This window comes from Silurus meridionalis, chromosome 7 (assembly GCF_014805685.1).
Source record: "Silurus meridionalis isolate SWU-2019-XX chromosome 7, ASM1480568v1, whole genome shotgun sequence".
In the NCBI taxonomy this organism is placed as follows: domain Eukaryota; kingdom Metazoa; phylum Chordata; class Actinopteri; order Siluriformes; family Siluridae; genus Silurus; species Silurus meridionalis.
In genome coordinates, this window is record NC_060890.1 from 12,730,320 (window position 1) to 12,748,154 (window position 17,835).

The 17,835-nt window shown below is 41.4% G+C and overlaps 3 protein-coding genes across 6 annotated transcripts; 2 read left to right on the forward strand and 1 right to left on the reverse strand.

Annotated features, from left to right (window-relative positions):
- Window positions 1–449: 449 nt before the first annotated feature.
- On the forward strand, window positions 450–5,279 carry LOC124389291. Its single transcript, XM_046854641.1, has 5 exons — window positions 450–1,114; window positions 3,021–3,122; window positions 3,359–3,496; window positions 3,691–3,747; window positions 3,837–5,279. The coding sequence occupies exons 1-4, from the start codon at window positions 862–864 to the stop codon at window positions 3,729–3,731; spliced, it is 534 nt and encodes a 177-aa protein (XP_046710597.1). The 5' UTR covers window positions 450–861; the 3' UTR covers window positions 3,732–3,747; window positions 3,837–5,279.
- A 213-nt stretch (window positions 5,280–5,492) lies between these two features.
- Window positions 5,493–14,181, reverse strand: znf646 (zinc finger protein 646). The gene is made up of 6 exons (XM_046853904.1): window positions 14,060–14,181; window positions 13,838–13,908; window positions 12,401–12,513; window positions 9,621–12,310; window positions 8,388–9,482; window positions 5,493–7,946 (listed from the first exon to the last, which is right to left on the reverse strand). The coding sequence occupies exons 1-6, from the start codon at window positions 14,179–14,181 to the stop codon at window positions 7,043–7,045; spliced, it is 4,995 nt and encodes a 1,664-aa protein (XP_046709860.1). The 3' UTR covers window positions 5,493–7,042.
- znf668 (zinc finger protein 668) lies at window positions 13,916–17,816 on the forward strand. 4 transcript variants are annotated; one of them, XM_046854639.1, is made up of 3 exons: window positions 13,916–14,418; window positions 14,893–16,592; window positions 16,670–17,816. In XM_046854639.1, exons 2-3 carry the CDS (start codon window positions 14,894–14,896, stop codon window positions 16,738–16,740), a joined length of 1,770 nt encoding a protein of 589 aa, XP_046710595.1. In that variant the 5' UTR covers window positions 13,916–14,418; window position 14,893; the 3' UTR covers window positions 16,741–17,816. The 4 variants fall into 4 exon arrangements, with proteins under 4 accessions (XP_046710595.1, XP_046710592.1, XP_046710591.1 ...); XM_046854636.1 differs by having other exon boundaries at window positions 13,916–14,330; window positions 14,893–17,816; XM_046854635.1 differs by having other exon boundaries at window positions 13,917–14,418; window positions 14,893–17,816.
- Window positions 17,817–17,835: the final 19 nt, after the last annotated feature.

The window sequence follows — 17,835 nt, forward strand, 5'->3', positions numbered from 1 at the left end:
ATATATTTACAGCATGACATATGAACATGTTTTTGTTTAACAGTATGAGCTGTAAGGTATCAGCTGTATGCATGATGGTATTTACGTGGTCTAAATGCAAATAACTTTAACATTTAGTCTTAAAATGGCTTTGATTTGAATGTTAAACAGTGATACCATCAGGCTGTACAGTCTAAAGAAAACCATTGAACTGTAAATTTCTAGTCATGGCATTTATTATCGATATTTGCAAATGACAAAAAAAAAAAAAAAAACAGGAACATTTATTCAACAAATGTGGCTCAACCAAAGAATGTAGACAGATGCTATACATTTGTAGTTCAATGTTACCCTGTTGAAGATCAGTGGAGAAACTTCTTCCCCCCTTTCTTTACTTTGTTACGTCTGTGTTACTAGGCAGCGTGTGTTTTTCTTAGTGATGGTAATAATCCCACTGCTGGGCTGGGAGACAGGGCTGTTTGTCAGGCTGCTTGGCCGGGATACAGCACGTGGCGTCACTGGGTGTGGTGACTTTAACGAGCCCATCGGGCTTTACATCGCGTTATGAATGGCTGGGGGGCTGTTCAGTCTTTTCTAAAACAACTGAAAGTCTTTCGTGGCGTTTTCTTTTCGAGTTTAGTCTCGTTTCTTAACTTTGTTAGTTTGGGTGGAAATGGTCAAAAAACAACTTTAAATAAAACCCAGGTTATTCCCAGGTGTCACTACCTGCTCGGTTTGGTGTTAAGGAGGAATGGTAAATAAGTCTACGCCTAGAGCAGAGTCAGGCCCTCTAACGGGATGTCCTAAAGTGTGACAGAAAGCTGTTCTCCAGAAAAGCAGCTCCGCTGTATACAAAGCCAATCTCAGTGCAGTGAAGAGGAAATGAGTCATAGGAGCTGGAGCCAGAGCGTGGGTGTGGGCGCTTTTAAAACAAGGCCCACACTCGCCATGACTGATTCACATGCGAGCTGCTCTCCGCAAAGTCACCACATCAGCTTGCGCTTTCACACTTCTCACACACACACACACACGAATTTCACTTCAGCCAGCTCAATGGATATCAGCACTGTTTTCCGTGCAGTCTGCTTGGCTCTCGTGGCTGGAACCCATTTAAGTGGAGCAAACGCGGAAAGAAGTAAGAATATCATTTGGCTTTTAATGAATTATTTCACTTTTTGGTTTGAGGAGAGTCATGTGTCAGTGTAACATAGTGTACGGTCATCAAAATGGGGGGGTTGGTGGTTCGAGTGGCTGGCATGGGTTAACGGTTAGTGAAAAACAGGGTTATGTTCACCCTGGATGAACATGAGCTCGTAAAGTTGGTTCCTCTTCGTGTGCACTCGTTTCCTTTAGCAGCTGGAGTTCCCACCGGTTCCGCATTCCGATGGCCTTATTTCATTCCGTCACGCAGCATGAGCTGATGTCCCTGCGCGCGCACAAAATCCCTCCTTATTCCACAATGTAGTGCACTACTCCCCTGACTAGGAGCTTCTACTAAGTGTTCGACCTAGTAGAGGGAGGCTAAAGTGGTTTGGGATACAACCTTAGGGCTCTTCGCCTTTGTAGTGGTTCTGTGTGTAATTTGTAGAGTTTTGGAACAATTTCTTGGGTGGAGCAGAGCAGCAAATGTAAGGAGAATGTCTTCAGACAATTTGCTGCCTGGGAAAATGTTTATTCTTCAGATGCACTTTGTGTGGTTTAGACTACACTTAAGCCGCCTTTTGTTTATTCATGAGTATGTTGTGACAACGACATGGGAATGCTTTATACAATTAAGTAAATTCTTCTGTCATGAAGTCATGAATGAACATAACTTGTGTCAGACAGATAGACAGACAGACACATAGATGGATGGATGGATGGATGGATGGATAGATAGATAGATAGATAGATAGATAGATAGATAGATAGATAGAGCTTTATTAACCCCAAAGGGAAATTGTTACAGCAGCCAATTCACAGTCATATAACAAAGCACAAGCAACAAGGTGTAGAAGATTATTACAAACAAAACCATGTGATACACTTTTTACAGTAGTGCAGTCAGTTGAAAATCTTAGAACTGCACATTAAGGTGCATAAGCAAGATAGAAAAGGTTGCAAAAGAATAATGTAGACTATATTACATAATAAGGCAATTATATTTTATGGAACATTTAATGAAACATAAAACACACATGCCTATGTTTGTGTACACACACTATATGCTCTTGCAAGACGGGCATAGTGCACAACATACTTTAGCAGACCACTTGTCTTACAATCACATCAAAATGCAAGTCATTATAAATAAAAACTGACCAGAATTGCATCAAATCGTTACCAATAAGAACATCTGTAGAACTGCACACATGTAAATGCACCATCATGTAAGCCTAGGCAAAGTTTCATTTAGCTCATACTTTCAGTCTTGTTTTAACTCATCTCTTTCCTGGGTGAGTTTAACAATCTTCAGTATAATGTATATTTTAGGTATCTTTATGCAGGATGAGCATGAAAACTCTTGATTTCAAAGTCTGAAACTTCTGAAAAGTCTGAAACTAATGTTTTGCAGAACTGTCACCTATGACAATGAAATGAAAGACATTTCATTTGATTATGGTAAATTCTGTGGTACACGTCTAGCCACAGACTTTCAGTTTAGTTGAAGGTTTGCGTCAAAAGCGGTGTAAGAGGTGAAATTCAGCTGTGCTAGTGATGGTGTTCAGATTCTCATGAAGTCACTTGTCTCAGTGTCTCTAACGTCCTTATGTAAGCACTCAGAAGCCGCATCATAGTCTGGTCAAACACACATGCAGACAATTTTTTGCTGCTTGCGCACACAAAGACTGAGTAATAGCGTTTCCCCACAAATGCTCCACCACATCACTTGAACGGAATTTCCCAGCTCATTTCATATGAATTAGAAACAAAACACAGGTCTTGGGATTTCTTTGATTTTAGTCTGAATTTTTCTGAAACAGTTTCGTCACAATTATTTAATTGCACCCAAAAATGTAAACCTGTTTTTAACATTTTACTATTTTTTCCCCCTTATACAGCTTCCTTCTGTGCAACATCAGAGTTCTATAACAGCGATCTTGGTGATTGTGTGCCATGTTCTACATGCATACAGTTCCCCAAAACCCCATCATGTCACACATGTAAGTTATATAGTTAATAATGCATTCATATATTCATATAACTGAATTCTAAAGCAGTGTTAAATGTCAATCAAGGATGTGTTTCTGCCTTAAAATCTAAAAATCTAGAGTACATATTGTATAGTAATAGAGTATTCTATGCATTAATATAAAAAAATGCAGAATAGAGTATTCTTGTAAGTTTTTCTGAGCAAAGAACCGTATCTTCTTCAGTAATACTGTTCTTTGGTTAACAGGCCCACCTGTCAAGTCTCCTGATTCCTGGAGGGTTGCAGCCATTACCAGTTTCTCAGTGCTGGCAGCTGTGGTTGTTTTTGGAGCTTTGCTCATAGGAGTGTTAGTTCATCAATGCAAATCTAAAAGGACATTAAGTGGTAAGAGCTAAACAGATCAATATGACAAGAACATTTCTGTCATTTGTAACATGAGGGATTCAACTGAATCAAGATACAACATAATGCAAAAGAAATTAAAGATTCATGAAAGTGTTGATTAATTCCTGAATTTAATATGTGCACTTTTCTATGGCAAGACTATGCAACTAATAAAACCTTCACGCTTTATTTAGAGCCCATTGAGGAAACTACAGGTCCACTTTATCCTGTGTAGGCAGAGCATTAAGCAGGTACTCCTGTTTTTTTTAATGATATAACATTTACTCTTGATACCCTGAAGCTGACTCTAAAATATTCTTTGCCTTTTACTTTATTTTAGCACAACTGAATGGAATAGAAGAAATCAAGGTATCAAGAAAGCTGTTGATTCAGTCGACGACCTGTTTGCTAATATGTTGACTTCAGAGTGTACTATGAGTAGCATTCAAGAGGCTTCTAATTTATTATATTGGTAGGTCATATATAGAGGTGATTAACACACTCCAGAACATGTAGACAACAGTCACTGTGATCTCAGAAACCTCAAAGACATTGTCCTTTACTGTGTGAGCTAAAGGTGACTAAAGGTGCTTTTTTGAGTAATCTCCTACACATCAGCAACGCTCATATGCTTTTCAACAGACACGGTGGAAATAGTTTTTTAACCTCTATTTTTGAAAGGCATTATATATATTTTTTTATTGGGAACTCCCTTGTTTCGTTTTTCTTCTAGTCATTTCTTTGAGAATTCTTGACCCCCCTGTGCACAGCAAAAACTGCCTTAACTTTTCAGAACTGTAGCGTAGAAATGGCTATGAGCCACAAATACCTTTTGTACTTTTTACCTCCATATTAGACTTATTCTGGCCTATTGAATGTATTCTGTAATCAATAGTTTGTAGATAAATTGTGTATATATTCATGTCCTTTGCACTGTTAGGATGTAGTTGTAAGACTGTCTGTAGTAAACTTTCTATGGGTTAAACGTGTAGGAGAAATAGCACCTGTAGAGATGCATGTCGAAATACAGGATGGTGACAAATTCTAGAAAAAAAAATGTTAACAGCATGACGATGCCCCATGCACAGGACACGAGGACTCACTAAGCTGAGGGGTATAAAATGTAAATCGTATGCTATGGGTTTTGCAGTCACTCAACCGTAGTAAACACCTATGGGATTTGTTAGAACCGCTCATCCCTCCAGTAACAGTTCCAGAAATTTGTAGAATCAATGTGCCTTACTGCAATGCTTTTAGTTTTTACCGTAATTTGTGACCTGCTTGTATTTGGTTCTAAAAAGCTGCTGCAGGTTCAAATATCCTGTGACTGACTAGGATACACTCAGTAAAAATAAATCCACACATCATATAAACATTTTGTCCATTTGTTATTACTAATACTGCCATTACACTATATTATAATAGCTAACATATGGCTGATATTTCTTCAAGCCTTGGCCATCATTATCAACTTATTATTTACCATGCTTCAGACACACTGCTGAAGTACTAAGAAAGCTAAAGCTATCGGTCCTACATTATAGAGCTCAGCGAGGAGGAACAAGGTGGTAAATCCAAGACTCGTCACTATTTTGGTATTGGATCACCTTGATATTTAGGTCAGAGTTTGTGCCTTTAGAGATGGTTTACCTGATATTGGACTGGAAAAATAAGTCTTAGGCATGTAAACAAACAACTGAGTTGCACAATTAGGCAACTGTTGCATATTCAGTGAATGTTAATTTAATATGTAATGTAAATAAAGAATTTTAAATACAATCTATCAAATGCTCCAACTATAATCTCCACTCATTTTGTATTATTAATCAAATGAACACTGTTCCTGGCTTGTACAATGGGTTTAAAGAGAAGGCAATGCAGAGAAAAAATCACTAACATTTACATTGTGTTTATTGAGTTCCAGGAAGTGAGGGCAAGAACATCTACAAATAAACAGTATCTGCTTAGTCCTCTACTTGAGAAAGAGAAACACTGATTGTAAGAACAAAAATAAATATTCTATATTTAAGATATATGTAACTGATTACAGTGAATCGCAAAGATTCAGAAGTCAGTGGAGTTTCATATTCAATGCCACCACGAAGGTCTACAACTCCTATTCTTAAATAATCAGTAAGTACTGAAATATAGGCATAAGTGGAAACTACTAATACATTTTTATTCTAAGTAGGGCAATGATATGAAATGGCACATAGAAATACAAACGGGAATCATATCCTTGACAAACAAAAATATACCTTCCCCATGATGCTTTGTGCATCAGATGAAATCATATGGTTTAATCATTTTTATTTGTATTTTTTTTTTTTAGTGATTAAGGTGTGAAACCTGAGTAATTTCAAAACTACTAAAAAGTTTCCCCGTCTAGGAGCTGCTGCTCATTATAGAGCCCGACCGATCATGATGTCTGGGTCCCTTTCATCACCACCTTTTTATTGTTACACATCATCATCAACTGTCTAACCATAGTTGTTTGCTCAGCAATTATTTTCAGAAGAACTGACATACAGCAGGTTAAATTAAAATGATATTCAAAAGAATACATTAAATCACACATTGAGAAACTAAATCTCAACTTTGCCACTTGGCAACTTAGATAAATCACTTTGAAATGCTTTCGGAGTAAAAACATTTTAACCACAAGTGGAAATACCTAGATAAGTTACTGTTAAAACTAAAACCCTGCATTCAATTTACCACAATAAAATGGTGATAACCGTTGTTCAGATATTAACATGGGGTATAAATACATTTTTAAATAAATAAATATCATTGATATTTTCTATTTGGCAGGCCGAAGGGAGCTGCTAATATTCTATGGTTGCTGTTTAACAGCATTAACAGTGTCATCCGTGATGAAAGTACTGATGATGCTTGTACTCAATTGAGACAGGAATATAGAACAAATGCTATAATGATACAACCGAATACAGCATCCTGAAAACATGGAAAAACATGCATAATGGGACTTCTTTCTTATTCGCTAAAATATCAACCTAGGTCAACAAAACGGAAGAGATACATTATGAAAATGCAGCCAAATAATCGGTCGGACTCTACTCCTAGGGTCAGTGATGGGGTAAAGTCTAAGAAAATAGTTACGTTTACCCCAGTCTTCAGTTTGAGACCTATGATAGTACCATATAATTCTTTAGTTTGTGTGCACTCTGTGAGGAAAACAAAAAACAATGAAACATTCAAATCTAAAATGGTTTCTGACAGGCACCATCACTTATTCTAAAGTTTCTACAGTATCACTGTCCCTACCAGAGGTAGTATCACGTCAATGCCAGTCTTAAGTGTCCTTTAAAGAAAAGTATTTGAAAATACAACAGTACAGGAGGCAACTACTGCCAAGAACAGCATCTGGCTTGGACACCATCTTGACAAATACAGCAGAAAAACCTGATGTGTTACGATTATTGGCATTGGGCCTTGGGTGGGGGAAGAGTTCCATAACAGAAATGTTATTCTGTCGTCTTCCTTTGGAACGCCGAGATGAGTGTTGGTCCTGCAGACGCTGCCTCAGAGGAAAGGCTCCACACCCAGTCCCATGAAGGCATTTGGATCCATGTTGAAGGAGGACTCGAAGGTCTGCTGGGCATTCTGGTGCAACTTCTGGTGATGTCGCAGGTTGGACTTACTGGAGAAGCGTTTATCACAGAGAACGCAGGAGAAAGGCTTCTCTTTAGTGTGAATGCGTCTGTGGCAGATGAGCTGGGTAGACACACGAAACGCCTTGCCACATTCCAGGCACTGGTAGCGCTTGGGCTCTGTGTGAATTCGCCGGTGGTTCTTCAGTGCCATCAGGTTGGTGAACTCCTTTTGGCACACTGAGCAGAAAAAGGAGCCTGTTTTGTGGCTGTTCTTGTGGTTGAGCAGGGATCCTGCATGCCGATACGAACGCCCGCAGTGCTCGCACACGTGGCTCTTTTCCTCTTTATCAAACGCCTCACCACCCTCCTGCTGATCTTCCTGGTCAGAGAAGTCATCTGGCATTTGGGCAAACTCTGGATCCATTTTGGAGAGATTTTGTAGCCCCAGTTGTTGGTTAAGTCCAGAGTCCCAGGCCAAGCTCTGTGACATCTGAACGTCTTGCTGATGGTGGGACTGGTCTTGCATGCTATGGTGAACCTCCTGGTGCTGCTCAAAGCTGGCCATGTTGGGGAAGTTCTGCTGGCAAACATTGCAGTAATATGGGAGTCCCTTACTGTGAACCTCCATGTGGCTTTGCAGGTGTGCAAACTCGCAAAAGGTCTTTCCACAATCAGGGCAGCAGTGACGAGCCATCTGGGAGTGACTCTGGAGTTCCAGATGGTCAGTGAAGGTTTTTAGACAAAGACTACAGTGGAGCAGGTCAGCAGAATGAGTCTTTTTATGGTTGAGAAGCGATCCAGCGTGTCTGTAGGAGCGTCCACACTGATCACAACTATGAATCAAAAGAGAATGAGTGGTTACAAGCACTGAAATCAACATTTACCATGTAATTCACTATGTTCTTTCAAAGTAAAAAAAAAAAAAATGCTATACAACATTACAAAAATGATAATGGGTAAATTTTACACTGAAACAACAATAAAGAACATAGTCATTGATTATGTTGCATTATTGGTACCCTGCTGATCATTGCCTGTGTTTAGAAACTCAATACTTGGGATAAACATAGTCAAACATAATTAGACACATAAAGCCTCCTTTATAACAGCACCCTCTAGTGGGGAATCTTAGTTACATAGCTAAGAAGAGTTTTTCAAAATATAAATAAATAAATAAGAAGATATCTTCAGAAAATCACTTAATATGCTTGTTGAATAAAGGAAAAAAAAAAAAAAACCACATACTTGAACTAACAAATCATTGATTCACTCACGTGTAACACTTGTCACCTCCGTCCTGACTAAGTGGCGAACTGGAAGAGCCATTTCTGGAACACCGGTGTCTCTTAAGTCCAGATTTTCCCTGAAACCTCTTCCCACATATATGACAGCTATAATGGGTAACTCCTCTGGCATGGATCTTTTGGTGGTTGTAGAGGATGCTGGAGAGACGGAAAGCTTTGCCACAGGTTGTGCAGACATATTTTTTTTTCTGTGTGTGGATGCGAGTGTGATTACGTAATGCCATGGGATTGGAAAAAGGCTTGGCACAAAAGGAGCAGGTGAAATGGCCAGTTTTGTGCGTGTTCTTATGGTTTAACAGACTGCCTGCATGACGGTAACTTCGACCGCAGATGTTGCACTTAAAAGGTCTTTCCTCTTTTACCACAGACGCATCTCTTGTGCGAACGTGGTCAGTGCCCACAGAAGTATACTCCGAGCCTGGTTCTTTGCTACAGGTGTGGCCTGCACGTTGCTCAGCAGTGGGAAATACCAGGGAGCAATTCTTGCATGTTAAATCCTTTGCCCGTCTCCGACCCCTACCCTTTCCTTTCAATGCTGCATTCTTCCGATTGTGTTTACAAGTATGGTTCAGTAACTGTTTCTTTCCACGGAATGCCTTCCCACAGTCCTGGCAACAGTGCTTTTTGACCGAGAAATGAATGCGTAAATGGTTCTTCATTGCCAACTGGTTGCTGTAGGTATTGTTGCAGACGGCACAATAATATTCTCCCGTTTTGTGCGAGTTTTTGTGGTTGACCAGACTCCCAGCGTGTCGATAACTACGCCCACACTGGTCACAGACAAAAGGCCGTGGGTCACTAGGATCCCCTGAATGGCTGTCTTTTTCTGGGCTGGACTCCTCACTAGTAGAAATGTCTTTCTGCTTGTGGCGTCTGCCACGCCGTTTTCTGTTGTCATTGACCGTCTGCATCCCACTCACAGAAACACTCCCACTCATCTCCATGAGGGCCTGTATCTGTTTGTTAAGTTCCTCAATCTTGGCCTTGTTTTCCCGATGAACTCTCTGATGGTTCAACAGTTGTTTGTGGATTTTGAAAGCCTTTCCACATTCTGTGCAAGTATGCCTAGTAGATGGGGGAGGGAAAAAAAAACATTGAGGATTAAATTTTGAAATCTATTTATATAATAATTAAACGGTAACATTCATGCAATTATGCAAGGCACGATAGCAGAATACATATTTGGTACTGATCTTTACTTACTTCTTAACATCAAAATGTGTCCTCTGGTGGTTCTTAAGGGCCAACAGGTTGTAAAAACGCTTCTGACAAACAAAGCATCGGAACACTCCTGTTTTGTGTGACTTCTTGTGATTTAGAAGTGAGCCTGCATGTCTGTAAGAACGTCCACACTGGTCACATTTGTACAGTCTCTCTCCGGTGCCTAGACTCTCCTTAAAATATTCAGGCTCTTGTCCAAAAGAATTGACATCTGCTTTTTCATCATACTCGTCAAGATTCTCATCACACTGTCCAGGGCAATTATGGCCCTCGAGTTGACTGGAACAAACTATACCACATGTCCCACAAATAATACTTTCCCTTTCTTCTTTTGGTTGGTGCCCATTCTGGTTCTCCGTTACATATTGTTCAGGATGTTCATCCACTGTATTGCTATGTAGAAGCTGATGGGCAAGTAGGTCCTGCTTTTTTGTGAAACTTTCTCCACAAGTGCTACAGATAATTAGATCACAGTCACTTTGCTGGACCTGACCTGGTTCATCATCTTTCTCAGCTTCCAGGGAGGACATAGAGGAGGGACCTGATGTTGATGGGGTTCCATGGATTTGAGTGTGACCACGGAGATGGGTCCTGAGCGCCCGCATGCTGGTGTAGTGGTTTCCACACACTGAACACTGATACATCTCTCCATCATCCTCCTCATCCTCTTCATCGCTATCATTGCAGTGAGGTTTATCTTCATCGTCACTCATCATCTGATCATGCATAGTGTCATGAAAGTATGCAATGTCACTGCCATTGTGTCCCTCAAATCCCATTTGATCCCCTGAATCTCCAACATCATGTTTATAATCGCCAGTCTTAAAGTCCATTTCGCAATCTGGACTGATACTGTTTGACTGATACTGCTGATTCAAGAGAGGGCACACGTGTGATTTGATCCCTGCGATATCAGTAAACGTCTTTCCACAGTCTGCACACATGTGCCTCTCCATGAGGGTTTCATCCTGAGGTAGGTCCACTTGTCTTTCCTCAGAGAACGAATCGTCAAACTGTTCTTGGAATTCTGAGCCATCAAGATCATTCATATTCTCCTCATCAGAGTTCATGTTCACAGAGTCTCCCAAATCCTGAGGAAGGCCCAGAATTCCACTTACATCCCCTTCATTAGGAAAGCCTCCATGAAGAGTTTCATGCGTCAGGGGCTCGGAGGAAAGCCAGTCGCCCTCAGCAGTGGGCATCACCATTGAAGGTCTCCCCTTGTGTATGCGAAGGTGGCTGCGCAGGGCAGCCAGATGTGGGTAGTTCTTACGGCAAATGGAGCACTGGAAAATACCTGTCTGATGGGAGCGCTTGTGGTTGATGAGACTACCCGCATGTCGGTAGCTCTTTCCACAAATGTGACATTTAAAACGACGATCTGAGCTACCAGACTGCTCCTGTTTATCATCAAGAGCTTGCTCCGAAGCTTCAGGGTTGAGGTTTTCTGAAGGCAGGGCCAGATGCTTTCCCTGAGTATCTAACAGAGTTGGTTCATCACCAATGGGGTGAGGTACATATATATGACCATTTTCCATTGGTCCCTGGGTTTGGTCATAATCAACAGCTTTATCGAGTAACGGAGGCAATGGTGGAGTGTCACTGGAGGATGGGTATGGATTCGACTCAGGTGACTGATTAATATTATATGAAAAAGGATGGTCCTCTGGTGTGCCAGCAGGAAACTCAAAGGACACTGAAGAAGAATTATGCAACATGACGTGATTTTGAAACTCATCATCATTTGAAAACGCTGACTGACAAAGGTGACAGAAAAGGATGTTCGCGGCCCCGTTCTGAAACTCTTTTGATGCTTCTTCTGATGTAGAGTCCGTGTAAGCCTCTGGAGTTAATGGGCTAACCGTGCTGGGATGACCTCTGGTTTTACTGTGGATTCGCTGGTGACTGGTAAGGGCAGCGAGGTTATTAAACTGTTTGAAACAGACCGAACACTCAAATATACCCATTTGATGGGTTTTCTTGTGATTTATCAAACTTCCATGATGCCTGTACGTCTTCTCGCACATGTCACATTTAAATGGACGGTCCCCATCATCACCAGTGGTGTCATGTTCAGCATTAGAGCTTGGAATCGGCTCTGACATCAAACCATTGCTAAAGCCATTATCCGGGGCTACATCCAACTCAAAGTCTGATGACAGCTCTGGGATCATATCGAAATCCTGCTCATCTACTTGCTGTAGCGGCGCATCATCACAAATTTCTTCAGCCTGATTAAGTTTCAGCTCGCTGTTCTTGGTTCTTCCCTGAAACGCTCTATTGCGATGCACCTTTTGGTGAGTTGCCAGTTGGGTTGCAAGGCGAAAGTTTTTACCACAGTCCATGCAACTGTACTTCTTTTGTGATGTGTGGATACGCAAATGACTTTTTAGAGCCAAAGCGTTAGACAGCTTTCGTGCACATATGTGACACTGGAAGGAGCCAATGTCATGAGTTTTCTTATGATTAGCCAAACTTCCAGCGTGCCTGTATCCCCGTCCACATTCGTCGCATTTAAATTTCCGATCATCCTCGGATTGATGACAGGATTCTGTGTGCTCCAAAAGACTGGGCATGTTGGAACATGCTATACCACAGTGCTTACATAAAAAGCCTTTGGTCTTGCCTGGCCGTTGCATAGCCAAAATGGTATAATAGAGTGATGTAAAATACTAACAAGAGCCAGTTTGAGTATGTGAAATGGGGGCACCTTTTTAAAAGGTGAGGTCCTTGTCCTCACTTTCATCAAAATGATGGTGTACGTAAAGTCCATATGCAAAGGCAATGTTTATGAAAGCGGAAATGAATGCATTCTTTTCCATGCCATTGGAAATATAGGAAGTGGTCTCAGAAGGGTGCACACAGTGGACGGATGCTAGGGAGAGAGAGACAAGAGTTAAAAAGGTTACAAATTTGCACAGCACTACTCAAATGTATTCAGAAAACATTTCATGCATTATTTTTAAAGCATGGTTTACTGATCTTAGCAAGAGCTTGAAAGGTGTTTCGACAATTTTTACTTGCAGCCATTCTAGTTATACTTAACTCCTAAAAGTTAAGAATGTTTGGAAATTAAAACTTCTACAAAAAAAATATTACAAATTAAACATAAATAAATAAATAAATAATTAACTTGCAACTTAACAAGCAGGGACTGAGCCAGAAATGTTGTTTGCTATTTAGAAATAGACGTATTGTTCACAGATCATATTTACTTTGGCCATCTGAGACGGACAGTAATATTTGAAATGAGCAATGCTGAACAGATCTATGATTTTTTTGTACAGGTAAATATACCCAGAACCACTTATAATGGCTGGGGATGCCCCTACAAGCAGGTACTTTATCTGGTATAAGTGCAAATAAAAAATAAAGAGATTGAAACCAGTGAATTCTCTTATTTGTTTGATTTTCATTAAAAGCAGTCAGTGTCAATTGACATTTTATACTTTTTTTAAATCTGGTTCATTCTTGAGCCAAATGATTAAAACTTTACACACATACTAATGACTTGGCAAAAAGAGTAAAATAGCAGGTGCATTAAAAATACTCTTTTCTGTGTTTAATGGGGAATTTGTGCCAATCAAAAACACAGCATTGCACTGAAAATAAAATGTTTCATCTTAAATCAATCTTAAAAGCTGGTCAATTCGACCTAAAATAAAGACAAGGATTAAAACTATATGCTTAACATGTATGAATTCCAGACTAGACCCTGACACGCTGATTTTGTGCAATACTTATTTATGTTTTAGAACTCAGAAATGCTAAGTTGTAGAGACTGAGCCAGCTGGCGAACACAATGGACTTCTATTTACACAGTAAACAATTCCCTTGCATGGTAGCTAGCAAGACAAACATAACCTTGTCAGAAAGCTGGCAATAGTCAGAATATTCGTTGACGCAATATCATTGAAATATGTGCGACTTTGGCGACGTTCATGCAACATAATTAAATGTATAAAGTGAGTATCTGATCAATACGAGCTGATAGACTGGTCAAGCATCGACACGCATTAGCTAAGCTAATTTAACTGGATAGCTCGCTAGCCTGTTAGCATTTCTAAATAAGAGCGCTTGCACGTTAAGTTAACCCCGAGCAGAAATCGATGGCTGGACACCGATTTAGAGTACATACTTAGAAAACCGCAGGTGATTTCAAATGATTTGTTATTCGCAGGTGCGTTATATCCACTTGCTTTTTGACTCAGGGCGGCTGTACACGTCCCCGTCCGCACCAATTGTCTTTTCCCACTTCCGGCTGCTGGTGCTGAGAAACAGGAAATGTGCAACAATGAAACACGGTCCGGTGGCGACACATTTTTTTTTTTAATGATTTGCCCAAATTTCGTGTCTATAACATTTCCTTTACGATAAAAACGACACTTTTTTGTGCCCTAAACTAACGCTAATGCGGTGACCTCATTTTAGATTTGTGTTCTTCCGCAGACCGGGTCTTCTTATATTCCTCCTCCCACAACTCAGTCCCCGCTTTCAGCTCAGACAGCTTACTAATGATCTCCGACCGTGATGTTCTTACCATGACGCCAGGGTTAGCAGGTGTTTGCAGTCGAGAGAGGAGCGGTCTTCGGTTTCCACTGGCTGCTCGATCACACTTTTCACAGCCCCGCGGATTTGCGGAAATGCCGAAGCCTCTCGCCGACTCGATCTCGCGGTCCTAAAGCCTCTCGGGTAACAATAGCACCGCTGACAGCAGTTCACTTCCAATACAGATCTCGTTCTCGGAATCGGCTCTTAAGCCTTAAAATCGCACTGACCGGTAAGACTTTATTCATCATACCGCACAGACGGTTACGGAACCTTTTACTCCTGACACACACAGTGACACATCGTTCAAAGTAAACCTCGCGTTCAGCGGTCCTAAAGCCAGCCATTTTGTGTCACACGGGCTGATATGTAGGCTTAAGTACTAATTTATTGAATGGTTTAAATAATCATCCCGGTGCATAACTAACACCGATCTGCCCAGGCACCCGGAAGACATTTTCGCCAGGTGTTTCACTGTAGATGCTGGACAACTTCTCTCAGCAAGTGTTTTGTCTAGCGAACTAATTGTCCCTGAGGTCCTAATGCCGGCCATTTTGTGTCGCCTGCTGTACTCTCTCTATTCTCTTTTCACTTTAGTACTAACCATTAAACTAACATGTGCAAAGAGTGGGATCATCCATGCTCTGGTATGCACCTGATATATATATATATATATATATATATGTTTTTTTTTTTTCACTTACAGAATGATGGCCTCCCCTCAGCCAGGAAGCCCACCTACAGTTGAGCAGCATACACCAACTCCTGAGACTGAGCCCATTGAAGAGTGGGAGAATGTAGATGAAAAAGCAACTAAAAGAAGAAACCAAGGGAAACTGTCCAAATCTCAGAACACATTCAAATGCTCAGCCTGCCAGGAAACATTCTCCAGCCCCTCTGCTCTGCGGAGCCACAAGCTCTCAGCTCATGGTCAGGACAAGCAGCAGCCGTACACCTGTGGGCAATGCAATAAGACTTTTTCCAGCCGTGCTCAACTCTCTAAACATCAGCGCTCACATTCGGCCGAGCGTCCATTCCAGTGCCCTCAGTGCCATAAAGCATACAAGACCCAAACTGAGTTGCGCAATCACAGCCGCTCCCACACTGGAGAAAAACCCTTTGTCTGTACTGAATGTGGCAAGGCATTTATGCAGGCCATCTGCCTGCGCATTCACATGACGCAACACAGTGGCGAGAGGGCTCATTCTTGTCCACAGTGCTCTAAGAGCTATCCTACGCTGTCCAAGCTAAAAGTTCACCAGCGCTCCCACACCGGAGAAAAGCCTTATTTCTGTGCAGAATGTGGCAAGAGTTTTGCCGACCCCTCTGTGTACCGCAAGCACCGGCGCAATCACCAAGGTCACCGGCCATATTCCTGCCAACAGTGTGCCAAGACATATACAGAGCTCAAGGATCTAAAGAACCATGAGCGCTCTCATACTGGTGAAAAGCCATACCTTTGCTCAGACTGTGGCAAAGCCTTCTCACGCTCTTCCTCCTTAGCCTGTCACCTGCGTATTCATTCCCAGAGCAAACCATACCAGTGTGAACAATGCGGCAAAGGCTTCACTCAGCTTTCCTCCTACCAGTCCCACCTTCGCACGCACTCTGGTGAGAAACCCTTCCTTTGTCCACAGTGTGGCAAGATGTTCTCAGACCCTTCCAGCTTCCGGCGGCACCAGAGGGCACATCAAGGATTTAAGCCTTACCCTTGTGATAAGTGTACCAAGAGATTTCGACAGCCAGCTGATCTAGCAGTGCATCAACGTGTACATTCGGGTCAAAGGCCATACAAATGCCAAAATTGCGACAAGGCTTTCGTTGCTTCTTGGGATCTGCGTCGGCACATGCTGGTGCACACTGGCCTTCGACCGTTTTTCTGCACTGATTGTGGCAAAACCTTTGCAGAGCGCTCCAGCCTCAACAAACATAGAAGGGTGCATTCTGGAGAGCGGCCATTCAAGTGCCAGATGTGTTTCAAGTCATTCGTCATGTCATCCAGTCTGCGCAAACATGAAAGGACCCACTTACCCGAGAGACCAGTGCAACAAGAACAGGCCCATGAATCTGAGCAAGTTTATGCCCAAAACACCAGAACACAATACTCATGTGTTCACAGTGACACGGCTATTTTTGGTACATTAGAGGAAGTTCAGGCCCACACGAGCCTCCATGCAGTCTCCCCTCCTTCAGATTCCACAAATGTACGGATTGGCCCATTTATTTGTGAGACATGCAAGACTGAGTTCCCTCAGTTATCTGAACTCCAGGCACATGAGAAGGTACATCCTAAGCCACGGCCACATGTATGTGACAGCTGTGGCAAAGGTTTCCTGAACAAAGCTGGATTGCGCAAGCATCAGCGCATCCACTCCAACAGCCGCCCACACTGCTGCGCAGTCTGCGGTAAGTCTTTCCTCTTTGCTGCATACCTCCGCAAACATCTGCGTACACATCGTGACAATCAGTCATCACCTCCACAGCCACAGACAGATGTAACTCAATCACAGCCGCTGCCATCTCCATCGAATGCAGCCTCTCCGGTAAAATCTGAGCCCCCTACAATATCTCTATCCGTGCCTGTCATTGTACCAGCGACAGCATTCCAGACAGTGTCAGGCCATGTGTACATCAATAAAGAAGAGGGCAACTGAAATACCACTGCGTTCAACAATATTTTCTACAGTCTGTGGGTGTTTCATTAAGGCAGCACACAGTGGTTGCTTCCCACATGGTAAGCATGTGACACTCCTTACAAAGCACCAATGCGTGCAAAGTCTCTGCTTGGCATGATGTACAAAACAGGGCGGGAGTGTTGCCGCCTCAGGGATGGTGACTATTATGGTAGGAGGAGAATCTGGTAATATAAATTGCCCTTAGGTCTGAATAAGTAAATGCATATTTCTCTGCAACATACTGGTTCCCATCCAGGCTGTATATTCATTTCATGCCCAATGCAACCCTAATCAGGATAAAGCAGTTTCTGAAATTGAACGAATGAGCTTACAGAGTGGATCCTTTGAGTAGTATGCAGTTGTTTCAAATACAGATACAAACAATCTTGTCAGATCCCGCTGTCCCTTCTATTCTTAACCTGTTCTTTAAGGGTTACTTGGCTTGTTAAGGGTTCTTGGCTTCATATAAAGGTTCTGCTAGGAACATGTAAAAGATAAATTCTCTGTTGTAAGGTTCAACATAGAACATTTTAAATGTTCATTTAAGACGATTTAAGGTGTGTGTATTTACCTTTTTTACTGAGTGTATGAATTGCGAACTTTTGTATGGACACTACATGCTGTTTATACATTATTATTATTTAGTCATTTTATTTCAATGTATTCATTATTTAAATGAATAATTTGATTATGTGATTACATATAACTGTGATTGTGTTATTGACCATTGCTGCTATATCAAAGTTCATATCAATCTTTGATATACCTTTATGCCCTGGAGTTTCATTTTGTTTTATAGGTTATTCAAAGGGTCAGTATTTTACATTCAAGTTCAACTTTACACAAATGCATGAATTTATTAGACTATAACCACTACTAGCTGTACATATCTACCCTCTGAACAAAAAGTATTTTATTCTGACTTTTCTGTATTCAATAAAGTTATCTCAACAGATACTGGTTATTTGTTTTAT

Bases quoted from the DNA above. Each gene is read 5' to 3' on its own strand.
- znf646 (XM_046853904.1), bottom strand. From the start codon at position 14,181: ATGGTAAGAACATCACGGTCGGAGATCATTAGTAAGCTGTCTGAGCTG. The intron at 13,909-14,059 runs GTCACCGCATTA...CCTGTTTCTCAG, and splicing joins GAACACAAATCTAAAATGAG to CACCAGCAGCCGGAAGTGGG. The intron at 12,514-13,837 runs GCAAGTGGATAT...CTCTCTCCCTAG, and splicing joins CAGCCGCCCTGAGTCAAAAA to CATCCGTCCACTGTGTGCAC.
- znf668 (XM_046854636.1), top strand. From the start codon at position 14,894: ATGATGGCCTCCCCTCAGCCAGGAAGCCCACCTACAGTTGAGCAGCAT.
- LOC124389291 (XM_046854641.1), top strand. From the start codon at position 862: ATGAGTCATAGGAGCTGGAGCCAGAGCGTGGGTGTGGGCGCTTTTAAA. The intron at 1,115-3,020 runs GTAAGAATATCA...CCCCTTATACAG, and splicing joins TGGAGCAAACGCGGAAAGAA to CTTCCTTCTGTGCAACATCA. The intron at 3,123-3,358 runs GTAAGTTATATA...TTTGGTTAACAG, and splicing joins AACCCCATCATGTCACACAT to GCCCACCTGTCAAGTCTCCT.